Below are 25,031 nucleotides of genomic sequence, written 5' to 3'. Positions count from 1 at the left end.
GTGTATGAACTCTGGCTTCCTGCTGACAGTGCTGAGCCAGCGGCCAGGCTCCAGCCCAACACTCAGTTGCATGCTGTATCTTTGTCATTTATCTAAATCCCAGAAATCAATTACAGCACGCTAAGGTGCCAGGGATTTGAGTTTTAATTTTCTCCTTGCTCCTCGGGTACTGGCACACGCCCCTCTCCTGGCATTGAGGCTTATGGATTAAGCAGAGGTAGACAATTCTCTGGCTTTACATATCTTGGATATTAGCAGTTGCACATTTTTGTGTTTATATTTCTCCATGTTACCTTTTCAGATATGAGTTGCTATGGTGTGACCACAAAATAGTGCAGATCTGTTTCGTTGTAGGATATTTTCTCTGCTCAGCCATTAACTTGCCACCGTTCCATAAATGAGATATTCTAGAAACCCTATTATAGCAAACTGCCCATTGAAGAAAAGTTTGTTTGTAAAGTTTGTGAACGGTTACAACCCTCCCCCTCTGCCTGTAGTGTTTAACATATTGTCATTGAGGGTCGTTAGCTTAATGTGGACACACCTGTTATGTAGTTAAACTGGATTTCGCTTCCCATTCATTTACTTTACGAACAAGGTGACACACGTTCGTTTCGTGAAGAGACCTTTTTCCCAGCAGACATTTTGACTTATCATGGCAGAAAAAGCACAAGGGGAACTACTAACATTAACGATGGCTCTGTTCTATTAAGTTGCCCAGGAAGCCCCTCCATGAGCCAGCACACACAATACCAAGCCCTGGATCCGGATCACCTAAATGGAATACAGTAGTTATTAATTACACCTGTGCTTTTCCTGCTTTGACATATCAAAATGTGTGCCATGAAAAATGTCTATTGCCCCTGCCTCTTTCGCTTTGTGCAGAGTTCAATCTGATGGAACAAATAAAACTGGAAGCTCTCCAATGTCCAGCCAGAGGGAGTGGGATTGAGGGATTGAGCTCATATTCAGGGACTATTGCTTGTTTCTTCTTATTCTCGTTTTATAACTGCAGAAATAATAATAAAATAATAATAAAAGCAGCAGGAAATGAGGGACTACTCGGCTGTAGTGAGGGCAAGGACAGTGACAGAGACATTAATGAAAGTGAAATGTTTGATGAGAAGTTGTAGAATTTACAAATTTGTGGACTGCTGTTGTCCAGCCGACTAGTCGTACTAGCTCCCACAGTTTATGTTTACAAACCTACTCATGTATTTTCCTGTCCCGTCTGCTTTTTATTGCACCACGCAAGTAAATTTTGCCTGGCAAAATCTGGTCTGACCGCACCTTTAAGCAGCCGGCATGCGTCATCAAAGTGCTTGTCAGAAACCCTCTTCCCACTCTTTTCCGAAAACGTAATTGGGGGAGCTACGTCTGACAGTTCCAAAACTGTCAATCTGTCTGTAAATCTACAAATCTGTGTATGTGTAGACAAATCTGTAAATACAGATATTAATGGCTGAAAAGTAATTTTGCTCCACGAGCTGGAAATACAGACAAGTCATCAGTTACAACTCAGGCGGGCCTCTCAATTGGCTGTCTTTTTACACGTGACTTTTGCTACACTTCTGCAAATGCGTGTGGCGATTTGTCTGTGTGCTTCAGTAGCTATACAGCCTACATACCACCAGTTGGCGGTAGCACCCAGTGAAGCACCCAGTGATTTTAAAGCGAGTTTAAAATTCTGTCACATGAGCCGGTAACTGTGGGCAAGAGCAGTAAAGCCGAGATCCTCCCACTGGCAGCGGCAGCTAGTGGCACCGCAGTGGCACTCTGTGGCAGCTAGTGGCAGCCTGTGCGGCAGGCGAGCGGCACTCGTTCGGCAGTTGAGAGACGCCTCCCTCGACTCGCTGTCAACTAGAGCAGGGCCAAATATCCTGGGAAAACAGTGCCACTGGGAGGATCTCAGCTTTGCTATTGTGACAGAATTTTAAAATCAGCGATTGGATGTTTCATGTCAAAGTGCACCGTAGGAGTCGTAGTTAACCTCGAAATTTCCCTCCAAGATTCAGTCGTAGTCTGCCTTGCATCAGCACAACTGCAGCCATTACCACTACCCAGCCCAGCAATGTCACGCTTAAAATCACTGGGTGGTGGTATGTAGTCTGTAGCTACTGCACACAGACAAATCTCCACAGATCTCAGATCTGTAGTGTAGCAAAAGCCACGTGTAATAAGAGGCCCGGCTGAGTTGCAACTGATGACTTGTCTGTATTTCCAGCTCGTGGAGCAAAATTACTTTTCAGCCATTAATATCTATGTACGTATTTACAGATTTGTCTGCGCATTTACAAATCTCAATACACTTGCAAATCTAAATACAGATTTGGAGATTGTTTTACACATTTACAAATCTGATTACGCACACACGGATTGAGATACAGTTACACAACTCTCAACTTACATTTGTAAATAGTCCTGCTACAATAATGGCCCCATACGCACACACATTTCTCACTCATTCATACATTTCCTACATTACTGATGCTGCTGACATCAACACCTCATGCTAGACTGTCGTTGGGTCACCAAAAGTCCCATAGGGGAACCCACTGCTAAGATGTACCCCTGCCCAAACTGACCCTAAAATACCATAGGTAGGGCCAAAAGGGGACCAAATGCTACCCTCCAAACTATCCTGAAGGGAAGTAACTGTAACACTTTCCCCTCCCAAAATGGTTGGTGAATAACTCCAAAATAGCTATGCCAAAAACAACAAACCTATCTACACACTCCTCCAAGATAAACCAAATCAGTAGCCACTATGTCTGCCACAGGAGCTAGCAACACAGGCTCATTTACTCCTAACTCCTAAAAAATGTTTTTCCTGGAAGAGCCCCCACTTACTGTATCTCAAACCAGCTCAAACTATGTGATAATGAGGGGACACAACCCAGATTAAAGTGCCAATAAATATGTTTTATTTGACGGGTAACCTTTTAATTTACTGGCTGTTAATTTCATAGTAATTCCAAGAAATATTTAAACAATAACCAAGTAATATTGATGTTATAGGAAATGGTAGAAGTGCAATTAATGTAGAACAAAAAACGAGGATGCATGCGGTGTGGAGGTCAGCTGCGTCAGTACTGTAGGAAATGTATGGATGTGGGAGAAATGTGTGTGTATGCATTATAGGCTGCAAACTGACAAACCAAAAAAAAACAAAAAAAAACAGCCATGTTGCAGTGTGTGTGCAATAAATAAAAAAGAAGAAATCTCCCACCCTATGCTTCGGTCAGACCTGACTCTAAACATAGCTTTTCAGATTTTTTCCCCCTCTATTGCCTGCCTGTTTAGATGCATTTTTATCAGTTTGAAGTTTTTCTGACAACCAATTTCAAAGATAGCATCTCAATTTCAGACCGGCACATAGCACCTCTTGAGAGGGACCCCTGTTCTGTCGGGGTCACTTAACCTGTAAAATAATTTCTTCGACCAGCAGCAGTCATAGCTTACTCCATGGGATTTTCTATCTGGCCATGATCATTTAGATGACTGAGGCCTTATCAGAACCACATGTCAGTGGGCAGGTAACCTGTCCCACTTTCTCACTGTGCTTAAATATCCACATCGTCAACAGCTACTGTTAACACACAGCTGACGCCTTGCAGTCTTTTGACATAGCAGAGCTGGGCACAGATTTCTGAGAAGTGATAAGACCAACTGTGTCTGCAGTCGGTGGCCTCAATGTTGCTTTGTTATCTCTACATAAAGATAGCAATGGAATTCCTTACAGAGTGTCTGTGTGTGTGTGTGTGTGTGTGTGTGTGTGTGTGTGTGTGTGTGTGGTGGGGTGGGGTGAAAAGCAGGGCCTGTCAGTGCATTTGATTAGAAAAGAAAAAGTCTGAAGGGTTGCATTCTTTACCTTTCTCACTTAATTTCTAACACTATACATTGCATGTTTTACCTAAACCAGTAACAAGAAGATCAGCTGGGTCGAACCTCCCCTTTTGGCAGTCCTGACGTTTTGTGGGAGAATATGACTAAGCGATAGAAAAACCCTGACATCCATGCAAAGAGGAAAGAGTGAGCGAGGGGGGAGAGATTTGTCATTGTACGTGCCTGCTGAACCACAGTGCAGCAGGAAGGTCAGATTTCAGTCTCGCGCTCGGTCTTTGCAGAGCTCAAATGCTCTTCGAAGAATAGACTCAGGATTTGAAATGGTGGTGAACTGTAAAGGACTCTCCTGTCTCTGTCTCACACTGATTTCTCAGATGCGCACACACACACACACTCTCCACTTCCCTCTCCCCTTTAGAAATTCTAAACCTCCTTTCAGCTCCGTTTGTGAGCGGAGGTCATGGTCGAGCTGCCAGCCTAGGAACAGTGGCAGCCAGTATGGGACCAGGAGCAAGAAATCAGAGGAATAGTAAACAGAGGAGAGAGCGTGTGTCAACAGAAAAGGCTCGGAGAGTGCATTTCCGTTTGGCCTGGCCAGCCCGCTGTAAAAGCACAGCTGAAATGATATGACTTAATGCATTCTCAAGTACCTGACTTTTACACAGGCTATTGTGGGATTGATAGCGTGCGAGCAGAGAACTGCTAACAAGGTGCTTGTATGCCACATGATGGCCTTTTAAGCAGAACCACAAGAATGATTTTCAGGATGATTTTCCCCAGCCAGTAAGGTGTGAAATGGAGTTGATACTGAACAGATTATGTCCTACCTGATACAGTAGGACTGCTCATTATAACTTTTAGATTTTAGTCCTCTGCACAACCATTTCACAAATTAATGAATAAGTTTGACATTTTGGGAAATACACTTTCTTGCCAAGAGTTAGATGAGAAGAATGATACCACTCTCACATCTGTGTTATATTTGAAGCTACCACAAGCAGCCAATTAGCATAGCTAACATCAGAAACTAGCCTGGCTCTCTCCAAAGGTAACATCTGCCTACTAGTACCTCTAAAGTTCACAAATTAATATGTTATATCTTTGTTTAATCCTCACAGTGGTATCCATCTTCTCCTCTAACTAATTTTACATACTGTATATCTTCAGAAGCTTCCTCTCTGTTGTAGGTGAGTAGATGAAAAAAATAAAGACCGGGGCTTCCCTGAGGGTTATGTTTAGGTCAGTTCTTTCCACCACTTTCGAATATCACAGTATTTCCAAGGAAAGGAAGAATGTGCTGAAACTGTATTCTACGGGAGCCTGTAAGACTTACAACTTTGTTGCACTAGCACTATATACAGTACGAGTTTCCTCTCACAATAATGGACTTTTGATAACCTCTGCAATGGCAGCCTATGATGGATCTCTGAAGAATCAGAGTGTGACAGCGTTGTGTTTATGGGTGGCCTACTCTGTGCTGCAGGGCCCCGGTGGAGCTGAGGAGGTGCCGTCTCCTGACCCGTCCCAGTCCCAGCAGCCCAGAGTCCAGCACAGCTTTGTCCAGAAACATTTCCAGGCACAATACAAGTGAGTCACCTTTCCTCAACATACCACACTCATACCTGCCAGAAATGAAATCCACAAATACAACAAATTAGCAACAGGTCTCCTATGTTTTGGTGACCAGTGAGAATTTACAATGATTCCTTTGGAATCAAAATACCAAGAAGTTATGGCATAATAATTGACCATTTGCTAAAAATTGTCAAAACATAACTTTGCAACAGTAAGCACAGCAGGTCTGTCAAATTTTGGATTTCTCTGCATGTTCAAGCTGTATGCATTGGGCTGTAATAAAAGCGATACTCTTTTTTTTTTTTTTTTACCCTCACCAAAGGCAAAAATACTAGAGCTAACTTGTAAGGAAGGGATTAAACAGTCTCTCCATCTGCTCGAACGGGAACTGCAAATGTTAGCATGCTAACTAATACTAGCTTAGTAACAACAGTCCAGATTGGCAAACGTAAAACAGACGAATAAACCAAAATCTAAATAGTCAGGCAGAAAATCCAACAAAAGCAACTAAATTCAAGCAGACAGAAAAAAAAAACAACATCCAAAAACAGGTTGTCCAAGAACACTAGGAAACACAGACTGAGATGCTTGACCTATACTGACAATAGGACGAGCTGGCAAGGAAACACACTGACTAAGTGCTCACCGATGGAAGGACAACTAGACACAGATGAAACATAACTAGACACAGGTGCAACTAATCAGGGCAGGGCAGACAATCAAAGCTGGAGGGAAAAGCAAACAAAGACAGGAAGTAAATGTACAAGACACATGAGCAGAGGAGAGTATTTCAAAATAAAACAGGAAATAACTCTACAAAAACCCAAAACCATGACACCACTGTTATCATATGAAACTGCATATTTGTATTCTATGAGAACCGAAAGCTTGACAGGTGTAGCGACAGTACACTGAGGGGGTCGGGGCTTGGCAAACAAAAGTAAAAAAGTATAAGCATCAAAATATACTTAAAGTACTAAAATTAAAAGTACTCATTATGCAGAATAGGTCATTTCAGAATAATGTATATTATCTTATTGGATTATGATGCATTAATGTGTATATCACTTTGATGTTGCAGGTGGTAAAGGTGGAGCTCAACAAAGTTTTATCTTATCTTAATCTATAATAATACATCATAATTGTTTTGTTGATTATATTTTGTATCATTAATCAAAATCTGTAAAGTAACTTGTAACATAAGTACTTAAGTTATCAAATAAATGTATTGGAGTAAAAAAGTAGTGGAGTTGAAGTATAAAGTAGCAGAAAATGGAAATACAAAATAAAGTACTAAATGAAGTACAAGTACCTCAAAATTGTACTTGAATAAATGTACTTACTTTCCACCACTGCCTGTCACCAGGTTTTACATGGGACAAGTGCAGAGTTCAAACTGTGGTTCGTGCCAACTTAAATGTGGGTTATGCGATTTGTGAGAAGTCCAGTACCAGGACAAATACCATGATATAGAGTGAACAACAACACAGCAAGTAATGTAACTAACATTAGCTAGGTTGTGGGTTAGCTTAGCTAGGTTGTGGGTTAGCAAACTGTCCCTACAGTTGCTGCTGTGAAGCTAACAGCCAGAGAGGACGAGACGGTTTCCCAGAGCCAGCACAGCAGCTCCAGACAGCGATACTCACAACTCCCCTGCTACTATAGCTAACATCACAACAACAGCATATCTTGGCAAACTAGAAAGTAAGCTGAATGTCCGTGGGCAAGTCATTTAACGTTAGCTAGTGGACCATGAGGAGATATTCGCTGAATTTGACAAAAAGACGTGTATTGGATTAGAATCGCACACCCCACCAATAATTCAGTGGAAAGCTATAAAAACATGATAAGTCTCTGTTCAAGACTTTTGGGTTAGGGTATCCAAAGTTTTGTCTGAATTGATTGGTAAGGCCATACCACACAATCCGACCTTGCTGCTACTCAGTGATGATTCTCAGTTACAATTAAATACAAGGCAGTGCAAGTTGTTGCTGGGAGGTCTTACAGCCACCAAAATCTTCTAGTACAAAGATGGTTGCCGTCTCACGACCGTAGCACCAGGAAATGTCTGACATATTCTCATGAAATTGTGTTACTTGGGCTGTCTACTGTCTGAATTAATAAGGCAAAATCCTCCACTTTGGAGATGTGGTCACAGGCAGCAGTGCAAATAAAGGATAAGCTCCATGGGTCATGAGCCATGAGCCAAGGAACACTATACAGTGTATACCATTCTCAATTAACTATGGTTAAGCAGTCCATAGGAGAGTGTCTTGTGAGTTTTGTTTAGAGTACAACAGCAGGTCACAGCCTAAAAAGCCACTGCAAACACATCTGTCTAAGAACAGTCCTGTGTTTTGTCCAGTCAAGATGCTGTACCCACACAGTGTTACTCTGGCTAAGTGAAATATAATTGTATAACACCTGCGTGGAATAAGGTACACATCACACAGTCCACCCATGCTTATATTGTATTTAGGCTTCATTGATCAGATTATAGTGTAATTGCTTGATACAGCTGACGTAATGGAGATGTCATTATTTCTTGTACACGGATGTCCGCAGAGATGCAGATGCCTGGCTAGAAGAACAATAAATCTACACAGCCCCTCCAGTACTGTAATTACCAAGCAGGCAAGAGCAGTAATACTGGTCTGATGAAAAACTGGCCTGGTACCCTAACCTCTGTGTCTCTTAGGGTAATAGAAATCAAAATCTTTAGTACAAGTACTTACTTAGAGTTCTTAGCTTTTGTGCTGGGTGAAATACAGTAATTGGGGTTGTTAGCTGTGCCAATGGTCAAGTATTCTCACCGTTGTAATACCATGTGAATTTGTCTGGTGTAATTTGGATCACAAAGAGATTTTTTTTTTCTCTACTAAACTGGTTACTGTTTCTTTGTGGTGATGTACAGCAAAAAAAAACCCAAAACAGGCTTTTCACCCCGCTGTATTGTCACCATTTCTGATGCAGCTGGATGTCCTTGTTACTCCCATCAATCAGTCATCTAGGAGATGAAGAGGCAGTTAATATTTTACATAATATATGCATCTGTCAGCTGTGGTCTACTGGGAGAGGAGTGTCATTCAGATGTCAAGTCTCTGTCTATCTGGCCCGCTCATCTATGTGCCATTTTCATGTTTTGGTCTCGTCTAAGTAAACATTAATATTTGCACAGCAGATTTGTTGCGGTCACAGTCATGTTAAAAGACATTTACACTGTGGTTGGTTACTCACAGCTTTTTATAGTGATGCTTTGGGGTCTGTACACATTTAGAGGCCACTCCCTCTTGGTGTGCATCATCCTATCTGTTCGACTTAGTGCGTTACAATCTTTCTTTCTTACCCATGTAGGTGCCAATCTCTAATCAGTTCTTCCTTCATTTACACCAGTCAGCTGTATCTTCTGTATCCAGCTCCCAGGGTTGGGTCAGATTACTTTGAAATGTAGTCAGTTACTGACTACAAATTACATGGCAATTTTTGTAATTACTAAAGTAATCGATTGGATTACAACAAAAAGTTTATCTAATCTGAATACTTTTGGATTACTTCAAAATCAACCAAAATATTGCACCTCATAATAAAAACATTTTCAATGCATATAAAATGGATTTTGAATATTCAGCATTTACAATTGGTCTAATCCAATTACCTTTACAAAACAATACTGGCACAAACTACAGGAGTACTGTGTGAACATGCTGTTTCTTTTGTATAAGGTTTTGTTGCTGCTGTTTTTGAATCAAAGGCCACTTGACTTTTAACGCAAGAGGAGCACTTACTCAAAATGTTCATCTTCCATTTTCAATGGAAATAAAAAGGAATAAAAAATCCATTATCCATAAATCTTCATTAAAAAACAAAAACAAATATTAGTTAAGTCACCATTAACAAAACTGGCAACCTGAGAGGAGTAACTTACTCTGATATACAGTAGAATATGTCCGGCATTTAGGATGGGTCAAATCAAATTACCCTTATAAAAACATGCTGGCATAAATGTCTACAGTTGTACTGTATTGTTTCTTTTGCTTTTCATGAGTTAATAGACCATTGGTTATCATGAAAAAAAGTTTCATCATTTTAAATTGTCCATATTTTAGAGACCTAATCAGAAATGTAATCAAGTAATCGTTGACAATGTAACTATAATCGAATTACACATTTTTTCAAATGTAATCTGGGCTGATTATAGTTACTTAGTTTTTGTAATCTGATTACATAATCCCGATTACATGTAATCCGTTACTATCCAACCCTGCCAACTCGTGATGCAAAAGCCCAACACCGTCTGGACTCCATCCATAAACCATGGTGCACACTGACCGATTATCGAGGTCTTAAATTCAACTCCAAAATCTTATCTATGTTTAATTGAGACCATTTTTAAAAGTTGTCCCTCCAGACTAAACTGCTCATATCTTGTTTGTCGGTACCATCCTCCATCTGCCAATTCCTCGGAAAATTGGCAGCTCTGTGTGACTGTCAGTAATACATCTGTCAGAGTGCATCTCTTAATTGCTACCCTCACTGTCAAATGTTTCAGCTGTGACACCTTGGGTGTGTCTAGACAGGAAGCAGCAGTCTTAGCAGCCTGGCAGGCAAAATTTGTTCCTCACCCACTCGAATACTGTGCTGTCCAGGGAAAGTGGGTGAGATGGTACAGAGGGAATATATACATGACAGGGTTGGTTAAGCACAAACTTTAGAAAGGAACTCTAACATATACAGTAAGTGTACAGTCTGAGTCTATTTTAATAATGCAAAAACCCATGCATCATAAGGCTGTGGGGTTTTAAATGGAGATGAATGCATTTCTAATGTAAAATCCTGTCCCTCTATTTTCCTCTGAGTCCTTAGTCCCCACCACTGCCTGTGTAACACTTCGCAGTGCAGCGTCCAATGTGATACAACATCTCAGGTTGACAGACCGGAGAATCATCCTTGTAATAGCCCCGGTTTGTCACTGTGCAATCATCACGGCCATTATACACGTTCAAACAAGTTAAATCCAAGCAAGCCAAACCAAGAGTTATTTGATCTTAATTTATGTTATGTGTCATCACATGCTGGAGCTGATCAGAATCAGAGCTGAACTTTAGTTCAATGTACATTCAAGCTTCATTTTGTGATAAATTTAGTGTCATTTTCATTGCAGTATAAAGCGAAGCTCTTACCTCTGTTTCAAAAGATCTGAATTAATTCTATCGTCTCTGATTTATACATCTATTGCTCTTTACCCCCTTTGATCAAGTAAGGAAATCTTAATTTAGATCAAAGACTGTGTTCTTTGTCTATATGTGGGTGAGTCACGTGCTGTAGTCAGTGGAGACTGCAATGAAAATGTCTGTCTGTCAAGCATTGTTCATTACAGTGAAGCCAAGTGACGGGCAGCCGAGCGTTTCAGATTGCAAACGTGGTGCAGTTTCAGGGGGAGTGCGGCTGGTCTTACTGCAATGCCACTTTCTCTGAGAGACCCTCACGTCTCATCTCTGAATCAGTCGGACTGTGTGACCTTTGTTTTGATCATATCTCCTGATTGATTTGTTATGATTTAAAGGGAAGGATTGGGTAACTGGTACTTTGGAGTTTACAGGCCCAGTAATGGGTCTGTTTATTATGTGTATATTGTTTTTTCAATTAGAGAATTATGACGCACACATTAACGTTTATGCCTTTTCCATTTCAGATCATTAGTGTGGTGAATAAACTACCGTTCATTCCCCAACAGAGGATAGCTGCCAGGCTCAGTGAGAAGAATTAGCTGCCAGTCTATTTGATTTGAACGTATTGAGAATTTTTGTCTTGTTTTTGCCTCTCTTAGGAAAGAAAATCAATTAGATAAAGATACCTGGGTGATGCGTTACTACTACTATTCAAAGCTCTAGCAGTGTGTGGTAGTGCAAAGCATCAAGCTCAGAGTCTCTTCAGCATGGCTGCATCCCAGACAGAGGGATACATACCTCTCAACCTTTGCACGCTTCCTCCATTAGAGCATCACCAGAATATCACCTCTTCCTTTGCTCCTTTTCTCTTTTTAAGTGTTTTAGAGCAGTGCAGGGCACATCTATGTTTTAGTGGAGCCTGAGTGTGATTTGTATGCATGGAGTGCAGTTACCCTCACTGTTTCCTGGCGAGAATAAGACATCCGTAGGGCAGCCATTCTGCTCTGCCAAGAGGGAGAGATCCACTAAGAGCCAGTGTCAGCTGGGCTTGCTTGAATAGAGCTTTATTCACTCCCCCCTCTCCTCCCCTACTGGGTCTGTCAGGTGCCTTCCTATAAGGAAAACACATTTGAACGTCATCTACGGCTTAATTTCCCATGGTAGGATGCCGTGTGAAGGTCGTAAAGGTTCAACACACATAAGCTTGGGGAGTTTAAGTGTTCCTTACAGAGCTGATGAAAACGATGTGAGAATTAGGAAGAGGATGGGGAGTATTTTTAGGCATGGTTCATGACACAAAAAGGGAATTTGGCATTTGAAATGAATCAATTAATTTTCTTGATTTAATCTTAATATTTTTCCTATATGTTCATCATGATGTATAAAACATGATTTTTCTTTATGTGACATTTAAGTCTCCCCAAGTACTCACACTCAGTATACCGCCTCTACGTAATTTATTGGTGCTGGGTTATGCTTCACACAAGTCTATTATCAATTTATGTGCAGCAAGGTGCTTTCCGTACTGTTACAGTAGCAGTGGTGAATCATATGTAATCTTTTATTGTTAAGTTTGAGAAGTTGCACTCTCAATGTGGGGTGTCTTACTCAGAAGAATATTTTTTATTCCCTAGCCAATCTTTTTTTATTCCCTTTTTGAACTAAACCTTTTTTTCCAGCTCGTTTGGAAATGAAACTTCCATGCATAAGGTTGCTTCTGCAAACTCTGGGCTTTCCAATGTGGCCTCGAGAAACCAGATTAAATTGGTAAATGGTTGTGGAAAACATCCACTGATGATTGATTGAAACAGGGAGCACGGACCAGTCACAAGGGCGCAGATCTCATTACAACTTTAGGGGAACCACAAACATGGAATTTTCTCTTGAGTATTTTCTGGAGGGAACATCAGTAATATCAATAATATTTTTTTCCTACAATTTAACTGTGAGTGTTTGGGTTGGTTTGGTCAAGTTTCTGTTTGGACATTCGTACTAGTGGCAGAAGCTAGATATTTCAACCATTTATCCATTACTTTTAGCTAACTATTCTGTTTATCCATTACTTTTAGCTAACTATTTCAACCATTTATCCATTACTTTCAGCTAACTATTTCAACTGTTTATCCATTAGGCTATTTTTAGCCATCAATTTTAACTGTTTATCCATTACTTTACACTAACTATTTCAACTGTTTATCTATTATGTTAGCTAACTATTTCAACTCTTTAGCCATTACTTTTAGCTAACTATTTCAACCATTTATCTATTACTTTCAGCTAACTATTTCAGCCATTTATCCATTACTTTCAACTATTTCAACCATTTATCCATTATTTTTAGCTAACTGTTTCAGCAGTTTATCCATTACTTTTAGCTAACTATTTCAACCATTTATCCATTACTTTTAGATAACTGTTTCAACTGTTTATCCATTACTTTTAGCTAACTATTTCAAGCATTTATCCATTTCTTTTAGCTATTTCAACCATTTATCCATTATTTTTAGCTATTTATCCAGTACTTTTAGCTAACTATTTCAACAGTTTTTCACTTCTAGCTATCTATTTTATCCATTTATCCATTAGCCTACTTTGAGCTAACTATTTTGTATATTCATTACTTTTAACTATCTATTTCAACCATTTATCCATTAGTTTTGGCTGTTAAGACTTCTCGCCACTTGCTAACTAGTTTTCATGTACTCTAAATCACAACACATAAAACAACAAATAAAGTGCTTTATTTTAATATCAAATTTAACGATATATTTGGTTTTATGTGTCTGACTGGTTGATGTCAAATCTACTTGTGTATGAATAATATGAATAATTTTGGTCTACACCCACTGATGGTCCTAATTAATTTAATCAAAGAGGTTTAAAGAAAGCACCTATTTGAGATTCACTTAATTACTGTGTATTTACAGAAAGTCTTATCCAGGAAATCCTGCACAGACTAACTCTAAATACTGGACAAAAGATTTAATTTAGTTGCAGGACAGTTTACAAAATCACTTCCAGCAATCAGTCCATTAACTTCAGTGGGCTCTCTGACTCATTGTTCAGACAATTAGAGTGGGATTCATTGAAAGAAGTGTAATCATGAAAAAAAGGGACTGAATGGAAAACTGTTGGAATAGAAAATCACTGCTGTACGCATCTGGACATTTCCTTTTTCAGTGATCTGTGTCCTGTGCATTCTGATGCAGAGGAGGGAAGGCCATTGTTTAGGAAAGCTCCCTACTTTTCTCTGCTTGGGATCCTGTAATGGCATCACATGAGCATTAGCAGCACTGTTGAGAGTGATGCAACAATATGGAAACCACTTCTGCTGGTTCCCCTTTATAGCCCCGATCACCCCAGGGGGCTTCTTCTACTACTTACCACACCCACCACCCCAACCCTCTTGTCTCTCTCATTCTCACCAGTTACATCACTCATCTTTTTCTGTTTCTCGCAGTCAGATCAAGGGGTTCTATATGGAACACCGTGTTCTTTTTGACTATGTTGTTCACTTGTGTAACACGATTAAGCCATCTCCATTCCTGCCAGACTTAATCAGGAGGACTTCGAGATTAATTTAGAAGTCTGTGTCAAGTCAGCACAGCTGTTTTTTTAAGACTAATGTAACTGTGTGCTTTCTTTCCCTCAGATCTTCACTGACTTGCCCCCACTGTCTGAAACAAAGCAACACCTTTGACCCGTTCCTCTGCATCTCACTCCCCATTCCTCTTCGCCAGACCAGGTGAGCACTGCTGTTTTTAATAAAACAGACTTCTATCTTCTATCATCTGAAATCATGGTTCTTCTACAATGTGTCATTTTTACGCTTCGGTTTTTGTACGAATTAAACAACGTATGACGTGTTAAATAGTGAGTTTTAGCTGTGCTGGTAGGCGGATTTTGTTACATTTGGACAGAGCCATATTCCCAGTGTTGCCAGTCTTAATGCTAAGCTAAGCTAATCAGCTGCTGGCTCATATTTACCGTACAGACATGAGAGCAATATCGATCAGTGTCATCTCACTACAAGAAAGAAAAATGTCGAACTACTTCTTTAACACTAGAACCGCCAACGGGTAAAATTTACCCACTCCTGTTTTTCAGTTGTATGTAACTTTGTTGCAATACAATATTCAAGTCCCCTAGTCTTTGACTTTTCCTAAAAGTGTGTTATGTAGCCCCCCCTATTGTTAAACACATTCAGGTGTGCCAGAGGGAAAGACAGCAGTGTAGACCTATCGTTTAGCAAAAGTGGTCATTATAGATTTTTTCACTGGGTAAAAATCTACATTGAATTTTGGAATTGTTACGAATTGTTTCTTTTCAATAAATATTTTTGTATGCGTAATTGTTTGGATCCACACCAGTCCGCAACAAGCAAGCAGGAAGAACACCTTGGAACACCTTATTCTACATTATTATTATTATTATTATTATTATTATTATTATTGTTATTATTATTATTATTATTATTATTATCATGTAGGCCTGTAAAAACACTGCAATAGTCAATCGTTTTTTCCAAATTGTATGCTGCATTTAAATTCAGACTGTTTAGAATATAACGGCACGGAGTGGTTGGTATCTAAAGAGCCTCCGCGCGTGGACGTGCTCTTCACAGGTGCAGAAGAGTGCAGGAGAAAATGACCTTTATGGTGACGGCGGAATCCAAACACAATAAAACATTCAGTAAATGCATGAAGTGCTGGGATGCTGTTTGTGGGAAGTGCACACCCAAGGTGCTGAATGTCTGCGCAAAGTGTGTTTGAGCAACGCGTAGCTGAAATAATCACATTTTACCCGTTGGCGGTTTTAGGTATACAGCGATCCCTGGCGGTTCTAGCATTAAGTTTGAGGCATTCAAAAAGGGGAAGAAAAAGAAGAAAACCGGCTGGACAACACCCAGCTTTGTTCATGCACTACATACAGTAGGAACACAAGTAATTGTGAAGCTAGAGGGCTGGTATCAAAAAGGAAAAGCTGGTGGAAAACCCTCTCAGCACTGAGGAACAATGTCTTATTCAACTTTACATCACAACACCCACTCAGCCTCCATGTCAGGTTAATGGGGATCAGCTTGTTCAGGAAATCCTGACATTTTCAAGGAGGGAGACCCCATTCACTCTCTTTTTTTCAGCAAGTAGCTCTCTCACTTTAATTATATGGTAGTCTCTTTCCAAACATACACACACACAAAATCCACATGCAAACGTTTGCCTTTTGTTTAAAAGTCTAAACACTGGCTTTCACTTAAATACTCACAACATGCTTACAGTACTCGTTTCTGGTCTTTACTGTGGTCCTGCTCATGTCCTGGAAACTAAATCAACTATTTCGTCTCCCACAATTTGCCTCGTCTCCTGTCCTGTCCCGCGTAGGCGGTCTGTTCGTAGATGAAATGGTGGAGCTCCTGCTCAGATGCATTGTCCTCGCAGACCCACACTGACAAACAAACTTCCACACCACCTGCACCTCTACGACACACAACTAACTATGTGATTAAAGATCATTGCCTGACATTAGCATCTGTTTTCAGCTTTTTCAGGTTTCTGTTTTTTTATTATTTAGTACTGTGGATAAAGGCATTTATCAAAGTCAAGTTTGACCTCTCAGGCTGGGTTTAAGTTGACTGACTCTAAACCAAAACTTAATTCTAACATTAACCATAAACCATTTTTAAACTATTTATCCTGTTTAAAATCACTGTGGAGGCTAGAGCTTTTCCCAGTATCCATTGGGCAAGAGCAGGGTGCACCGTGGGGAGGTCAGCCTAATGTTGTAGGAATAGTTTGACATTTTGGGAAATGCGCATATTCACTTTCTGGGGGAGCGTTACATTAGAAGATCATAACCACTCTCATATCTGTTTGTTCAGAATAAGTCTACAGCCAGCAGCCGGTTAGCTTAGCTTAGCACAAAGCCTAGAAACAGGAGCTGGCTATGTCTCAAGGTAAGAAAATTCACCTACCAGCACTTCTAAAGCTCACTAAATGTGAGCTTTATTTGTCCAGGAAGTTACTGCTCCCAGCCAAGAAACAGTCCTGCACATAACCTACTGTAAAACAGTGAGTTGTCATTTTTACACTTTGTACAGAGTAAACAAACGAGATGTAATGTATGAATAAGTGAGCTTTCGAGGTGCTGGTAGGTGGATGTTGGACAGAGCCAGGCTAGCAATTTACCCCTGTTTCCAGTCTTTGTGCTAAGCTAAGCTAACTGGCTGCGGGCTCTAGCTACATATTGAACATACAGATATGAAAATGGTATTGATCCTTTCATCTCATTCTTGACAAGAAAGCGAGTACCACTTATAACCTAAATCTAAGCATAAGCATTTGGCAGAGCCTATTAGGCTAAAATGTACCTTTTACTCAGCACAGCCCCTGCGTGTTCAACTCTTTCACATGATTGACACACAGAGGTGTGTAGATCACTATTTTAAGGTTTGACAGGGTTTCTTCTTGCTAGTTATTTCCTTCCTTTTAGTTTTTATTCTTTGAAATAGTTCATACAAGTTCAGCCAACATCCCCTCTAATTTGGGAAATTGTTTTTAAGAGCTTTGTTCTGACAGTGTGCCAAGTCGAGAGTATTTAGTTACTGTCCTTTCTTTTTGCTGTGAGGCAGAAAGGGTGAGAGAAAACAGATGGATTGTCTTTTAAAGCATTTTTTTTAAATGCTTTTCTCTGTGTGAACAGTTCAGCTCACTACCAGCCAAGTCATGTCTGTAGCTATAAACACATACTGTTTGTTACCAAACCAACATTTCCTGTGCCCAGCGATCCAAACACTGGCCTCTGTCCCTTTGGCAATCATGTGCTCTACGCATGTTGGATGATTTTGTTTACACTCTGTGAACGTGATGCAAAACTTTTGTACTGTATATGAACAGTCTCAGTGGCTGCAGCCGTAAATGAAATTCATTAATTGAGCAGCACCTTAGGGCTGTAAATATCTGTAAATATAGGCAGTGTAGCTATTTACAGGAACCGTTATTAGAAAGCATTTTAACTAAATATTGTATCACAAGATGGGAGCAAAACAAAACATAGAGGGTTGTAAGTCAAGGAAATGGTAATCATTATCTCAAATTAATGCTATATAAAATTCTAGCTTTAAGCGAACAGTGCAATCCAGTCCCCCTACAGAGTGGTTTAGCAGTTAGAGTGTTTTGTTTTGTCCATACTCGTATGAAAAATGTAATTAGCATAAATTGGCGATACCTCCTTGAGCTGTGGCTTGATCAGTGCTGCCAATTACTGTGCTGTTTTTGCTGTGCTCTTTTGAAGTTTCCTGTTCCACTCCCATTCAGTGGAACAGGAGTAAACACATCGCTTCAGTAGTTATTGTTGTTTTTCAGATATACAGATTTAACAATACCACTTGTGCCTTACAAGAACCAGTAGAATTATGTAAATAACTCATGTTAAATCTTTAAACTGGCTTCCAGTTAGTTGCAGAATAAACTTCAAAGACCTGCTGCCAAAATACATTACTGATATGCTTGAAAAAAATAAACCCAGTAGGTCCCTTCACAACAACACAGACACGGGTCTGGTCTCTGAAACCGGCGTTTATTGCTTGGGAACGTCTTATTTCTGTGATGCATCCACGCCTTAGTCACGCCATGAAAACTATATTTGAGAATGAACATAGTAGAAAATACATGACCGAATTATACAGTACATAGCATGAAACAAATGAAGATACAAAATGACGCCTAGAATTAACAGGAAATACAGTAAAAGGCATTCTTCAGGTAGGACAAAATACTGTACCTTGTTGGCCGCTTGTCGTGAAAAGAGGTTCTTGAGACCTTGAAATTCTTTCGAAAGTTCCTTTGACTGTCTGCTTTGACTTCAGACTTCAATAATTGCAACCTTTACTGCAAAATCGCAGCACCTCGTGAGACATCTGCTCCGTTGGATTGTAAACAGTCCGTCAACGAATTCCGTGGTAGTGGTATTACAAACAGAGAAACGTGAAGTAAACTAGTGGTTCCAACCCTTTCAACTTTTACCTGTTATACATCAGTATATTCCTGTACTGTATCAAATAAATCTGTTTAATCATATATTAAAAAAGTGTTTTTACTTTACATCAAATAAATGTATTTATTTATTGCATGAAATGGAATTGATTATGATTATGCATCATGAATATAGAGCATTCATGCAACAGTACTTACACAGAGGTTCCCAACCCCAGGGCTGTGGCCCAGTACAGGGTCTTTGAACATTTGCTCCCGGACCACGAGGAAACAATATGATTTGGCAAAAAAGCAGAATAATAATTGTAACTTTAGGGGCTATTATAGGCTTTTTTTGTGGTAATAAACCTTAAACTTGTTGCAGTACACGGTGTATTTTTTTTCCCATCACTTCCCTGTCAGTGCCCCCAACACAATATACTGATTTTTAATTAAAATATAGGTCATCTGTATGTGAGGAAACCAGTCCATCATCACCCCCTTTCAACATTCAGCTGTATTACATAAAATCTGTATAAAGCTACAACCTGAGAGTTGCTGAGAGGTCTATCTGTATGTTTTTATTTAGTAAGTAACCACAATGAAATACAGAGCAAAGATTCTTTTTAGTTTTCTTTTTTTTCCTACCCACCCTTTTGTCTGCTCTTTTCTCTCTCTCTCTCTCTCTCTCATCATCATCAGTCATTTTCTGACTCTCATTGTGTGTGTGTGTGTGTGTGTGTGTGTGTGTGTGGGAGGATAAATAGAGAGAAAGATCAAGCCTGAACCAAAGCTCACATGAACATGCATGTGAACCTTCAAGCAGACTACTGGGAGACCCCCCCCTGTCGGACTTCAGCTTCCAGAACAATTACACTCTGTGATTCCCGTCCCCGGTCGGCTGGTCAGCCGCTCCGCAGTGAAATTGTTAATAGTGAAATGGTCCACGGTGCAAAAAAGGTTGGGAACGCCTGCCTTAGATCTTAGAAAACATTCAACTAGTAGTACAAGAACCAAACACAGTAAAGCTATTTGCTCAAGGTTGAATTGCTGACATGTGACAGACCTTCATAGACCTTGATTGTGTTTTTATTCCTTACATAGACTACACACATTGTGAAAGTACAAAACAACCTCCTGGCTGCAGAGTGGAGGTTATCCTGAGTTTGTGCAGCAGACTGAGAGCAGTCATCTCTCCTGCTGCTGGATGTCCTCTGTACTCACCTGTGATAAAACCTGTGTGCTCTGACATCCTCTGCTATCACTCTGCATCTCCATCACTCAGAGCCTCATTATACAACGACCAAGAACTCACCAAATGACTTTCAACTTTGTTCGTTCATGGGTATTTTTCTGGATTAGAGGTTTCTGTTTTAGCTGTGATTTTGCCTTTATTTTTATCTCACAGAAGAAATGTTCTGCCTTTAGCGCACAAGTTCAGATTTGATTCTTCTGTTTTCTGTTTTACCTCTTCTTTTTCTTTGTTACTCCCCAAAATAAATTTTGAGTTTTCTTCTGTTGTTAAGGTTACTTTTCTATACTATGCATAAGTTCTTGTTGCTTCCTTTTTGCTTCCTTTTCCTTTTGCTGGGACACTTCAGTATCCCTGCAAAGGGATCAATAAAGTTTATCACTCCATTATTTTTTTGAAATCAATTTCTCCATATAATATCTCTTGCCCAGGTCTTTCTATGCCAGTGGTTACAGTCTCCAGGCCATAGACTCCGACAGGTACCTGATAGAGTTCCTCTATATCTCCTCAGGGTACTGTTATTCAAAGAAGCCATTATGTCCCAGCACCCTGCTCATGTCAGCGCTGCCTCTGGAGAGGTCAGAGCCAAGCGCTCCCTGTATTTAAAAATGCAATAGCGATTCCATTATTTGGCACACATAAAATGAAGTCCTAATGATCTATTATTAATGTTAAAATGTATTGATTTATTCATGAACGTCTTCTTTTGTCCCTTCCTGGTCGTAGAGGAGGCTGCAGTAGAAATGGCACAGAAATCAAAACAGAGGCCGTTCTATTTCCCACCGTCCCTGATTGTGTATCTTCATCTGTGGCAGGCCGTTATGTGTGATTCTGGTGTTCAGCACCAAAGGACAGCGGTACCTGCGGGTCGGGCTGGCTGTGCCTCTGTTCGGCTCTGTGGCCTGCCTGAGGAGGATGGTGGCTGACGAGGGGAAAATTTCCCCAGACCAGGTAACATGAAGCAGGAATAAATGCTCAGTGTGGACCCAGATTCCTCTTAGATTTTCCTATTTTAAACCGCAAACTACTGTAACAGGGCAGCACAGCTCACCTTGGCTGGCACATGAGTGCGATTAAAGTGATTTGTGGAACTTATTCCGACCTTTCCTTGCATGCCATTGGCTTAAATTTACTGTTGTACTCGCTTGGCTAAAATACATTAAGCTGGATCTGAGATTAGGGGGAATAATAGTGCAAAGGTTGGCGCTCCATCAGGTGGGTTAAAAGTTCACTCTCACAGCATTATAAGATTTATATTGGCACTATTATAAGGAAACTAACGTGTGTGTTTGTGTGTGTATATTTGTCCGTCTCCAGGTGATCCTGACAGAGGTTTACTCCACAGGGTTCCAGCGCTCCTTCTTTGATGAGGAGGATCTGACCAGCATAGCTGAGAATGATGTCATCTACGCCTTCCAGGCTCCGCCCCTCTACATCAGAGGAGGCTCTGCACGGATCTCAGGTAGCTGCATGACTGAAGGTGGTATAACAAGCTATTTTTAGTTACAACACAACACACATTGTCTTGGTGGTGCTGCATTCATATTTTAATGTGGATGTACACACAGATCTGTAAGCAACCAAACCAATTTTATTAATTTACTTTGCTTAATGAAACCCTCAGGGAATGCACCTTACTGCAGGGAGCCCTCGGGGAGCACATTAAAAAGTATATAACTTAACATAGAGCTCTGTGAATTACACCCTGTGCAGATTTCTCTTGCGCTATCAGATTTATATCTTCATTTCATCTGTTTTTCAGCTACTGATGTAAAATGTGTGCTCAGAAGTACTTCAGTGCAAAGTATCACCTTCTTTCTTGATTTGTGGTGTAAACAAAAAGGTTCTGCTCTGTTGTCCTATCTCACAGAGCTGTAAGCGTGTTCCCAGCACTGTGTCAACACCGCTCAACACGTTTCTGTGCACTGCAGATTGTCTGCTAAAACATTGCACCTCTTCGTATGATTTAATACCTCTCCTTCAATCTCCATTATTTTTTTCTCTTTATGTAACTTTTTTCAGGCAAAAAATTGAGCAAACCCAAAGTGATGGGATACCAAAAAGGCAGCATTAGCTTGTTTTGATACTTAATTGAAAAGAACATTTTACTTTCCTGATTGATAAATATCACACACACAAGCCTCTCTTGAATTATTTAAGTACATAAATGAAATATTAAGTTACTTAATTTATTTTTATTTTTCTCAACTGCAGCCAGTAAGTATTTTCTGCCTTGCTGTTTGTGATTAATCAGATCTATAAAATCAAGATAGCATAGAGTAAACGATGCCATTAAAATATTCTATTAATGTATAAAAAATGTTTTAATTTTTTTATTACATTTTTTTCTATCCAGTCACATCAATGATCTGTAATGCTTTTAGGCTGTCTGACGCCATTAAAATGTGATTTTTATGCCCCTTCTGCAATTACTGAATCTAAAAGGTCTGATCTGAGAGACCCTTAATCAATTATCCATAAATGCTTAAATGAAAGTAAAAATCTGAGTCTTGTGGGTTTGGTATGAGATAGAATAACTCTCACCATCTAAGCATTTTTATGTGCAGTGGTAATGTTAAAGAAAGGTTATCAATGTGGATTATGTCCTTAGGCATTAAATTAAGCCACATGTTAAGTGTGGAGTCTGTAGAGAGCAGCTTCCTGATTGCTTGGCAAATGCAGAGCCAACACAGCTTGTGAGTAATTTAAGCAAAAAATGTGTGGTGAAATCTGAGGGTAGCCCTGATTGTTTTATTATGCTTTCTATTATGCATGTTTCCATGTTGCTCGTGACACACTCGAGTGATTGAATTTCACTGGCATTCAGTCAATTTCAAGGTAACAGTTACTCACATGCTTAGATCCTCCTAATGTGTAGGGCTGTTAGAGACAGCGTGAGGCGCTCAGTAAAGAGCTGTTCAGTGTCTGCTATGAATGAAAAAATGAAATACCCTTGGATCATGCCAAAGGCAAACCAATGATGACGTGACCTTCCCACTCCTGACTCCCAACCTCCCTGGTGTACTCTTAAAATGAATCTCTTACGTCATCTTCTCCCCACTGCATACACCACCTCTCCTATACACACCAAAGTCATCATTTCATTCTTTTCCCAGCACTTCTGTCTCATAAGATCATGTTGGCTCACAGAAATATTGACTGGGCACTGTGGCTCTGACCCTAGCACTTATTGGTTACTGACTGTTTGCTAAGCCCTGCCTCCCTCAGTTACTGTTGCTATCCTGTCAAGATTTCCTTTCTCGCGCGCCACACATGCAGGTTACTTAAACAAAAGCAGCTTCTTATTTTTAGCCAACAAACACGTTTGCCAACTGAAATTGAGGTTGTTGGTGGCAGAATGTATTAGCTCTGGCTAGGTTTGCTAATTAAGCTAACATTAGCTCCATGACTTTGATAAAAGGAGTCTTGATGTACTGTACTTGATGGCTCTCTACATGATAACGTGCTAAAAGACTGAGGCTAAAGCTTCACATCCCAGGCCGCATCCTCGCCGGCTGATGATCTATGTAGAAGACATAGAAAGACAAAGAAACATCATTGTTCTTGTATTACACTGTAGAGCTATAGTCCTACTATAACTAAGTATGATAAGGAAAAATTTAGCCAGACATGCTAACAGTTGCAGCTTACGTTAGAGTAGATAAACACACTGTTTAATCCATCCCTTACACTTTTGCTATTGTGTTTTTGGTTTTGGAAAGGCTAAGGAAAAAGGCACCACCCTCCAAACTCTTTAAATGCAGAGTATTGCTCTTAAAGCCCCATACACCGCTTCTACATGTGGAGAAATCTAAAGTTTGACTCACCTGCCATGCCTAGCTACGGTTGTTAAGGCTATGATTGGACAATCGTGGTTCGGGGGAGGGGTTTAGCGAACGGTCAGTTTAAGCTTCTTCTATTATTGCATGCATTGGCCTATAGAAAAGAATATTAGTAAGCTAAATGTCAAAGCTATAATGTCTCTTTGCATAAGACAGGCCCAAAACTTTAAGACTCTCCTCTGATGGCCTTATGGTGATGATGCCTGCTTTCATGTTGCAATTCAGGCTCACAAATGATACTGATGGGTGCACAAGCTGCACCTGATTAGAGCTTTACTTAAGTAGTAAAACTTAAGGCTGCAGTTTCCATTTATTTTACAGTAATACACAACGGGTGTCAGATTTTCCTTCAGATCACTTACATGTAATTATTCCTAAACCATTCTGCTTCTCGTAGAGAGTGAATAAGGGGGGAGGCAGCTCCAGCTTCTCTCTTCTATAAGAAAACAGCAACTTTAGGTGATTAACAGACTACTTCACTCCCATAGAACTGCAGAGACATTTTTAACATTACTTTGACACCGTTCGTATCTCCTTGGTGAATTGAGGACAGTGGAGCCACAGTTTTGTGTTTGGATTACAGCATTTTCATGTGCCTATCATCTGGCAATCAAGTAATCGAGGTTTACCTTAAAAATAAATAATGTATACAATCTTCAAGCGTTGTTCATAAATTTCATCTGAGAAAGAAGTCCTTTCTGTTTTTGAAATTTGACGGTGCACTGACAGAAATGAATAAGCACAATATCACTGTGGGGAGTACGGGTGCCAAGGACAAAACTTGAATATGGGATCACCTGCCAAAGAATATTTGGAAACAGATAATTGGCTTTCACAGTTAAAGGATCCATTTCTCATTCTTTTATCTCTGTTACAAACAGAGAACAGGTTCTTCCTCCTCTTCATTCATCGCCCAGTTGTCAGTAAAATGAGATCATCCTTCAGACTGTGATTTTGGTTTTCTTATTATTTTATGGACTGTTTATTGTTCAACAAATTTAACAACAGAGACCACCATGAGGTCAAGTGACTCGAGCTTTCACATTCCTGCCATGAGTTTCATCTATTGCTGCTGCAGTAAATTGTATCATACCAGTGGCCCTTTTCTTTGTTTCCACCTGTCAAGGCGTCAGTGTTTTGGCCATTTTAGTTTCCAAATAATAAGGACATTTCAGGTACAACTGATGTAGAAAACCTGACTGATGAGTTCCAGGAAGTTTTACTTAAACGACAGCGTGTCAAACTCAGATGCCCTAAGTACCATAGTACAGTGGTGGCTGCAAGAAAAAAAGACTTCTGTGAAGCTGTGCACTAAGTGTTTGTCTTCAGCTTTCTGTCTGCCGCATGCTACTGCAACACAAAGGATTCTGGAAAAACT

At 40.1% G+C, this 25,031-nt stretch overlaps 1 protein-coding gene across 3 annotated transcripts in view; it reads left to right on the top strand.

Moving 5' to 3' along the window:
- The window catches only part of usp43b (ubiquitin specific peptidase 43b), a 69,290-nt gene that overhangs the window by 21,555 nt on the left and 22,704 nt on the right, over positions 1-25,031 (top strand). For all 3 annotated transcript variants that reach the window (XR_006376314.1, XM_044182400.1, XM_044182398.1), the window contains 4 exons: positions 5,330-5,433; positions 14,242-14,334; positions 20,627-20,762; positions 21,129-21,273. Coding sequence is in view for 2 of the 3 variants with exons in the window: in XM_044182400.1 (XP_044038335.1) it covers positions 5,330-5,433; positions 14,242-14,334; positions 20,627-20,762; positions 21,129-21,273 (478 nt within the window). In the remaining variant the exon portion in view is untranslated. The remainder of the gene's footprint in view (positions 1-5,329; positions 5,434-14,241; positions 14,335-20,626; positions 20,763-21,128; positions 21,274-25,031) is intronic.

Source organism: Siniperca chuatsi, linkage group LG21 (assembly GCF_020085105.1).
Source record: "Siniperca chuatsi isolate FFG_IHB_CAS linkage group LG21, ASM2008510v1, whole genome shotgun sequence".
Classification (NCBI taxonomy): domain Eukaryota; kingdom Metazoa; phylum Chordata; class Actinopteri; order Centrarchiformes; family Sinipercidae; genus Siniperca; species Siniperca chuatsi.
Note: the sequence above shows the minus strand (reverse complement) of the source record. Positions and strands in the feature narration are given on the sequence as shown.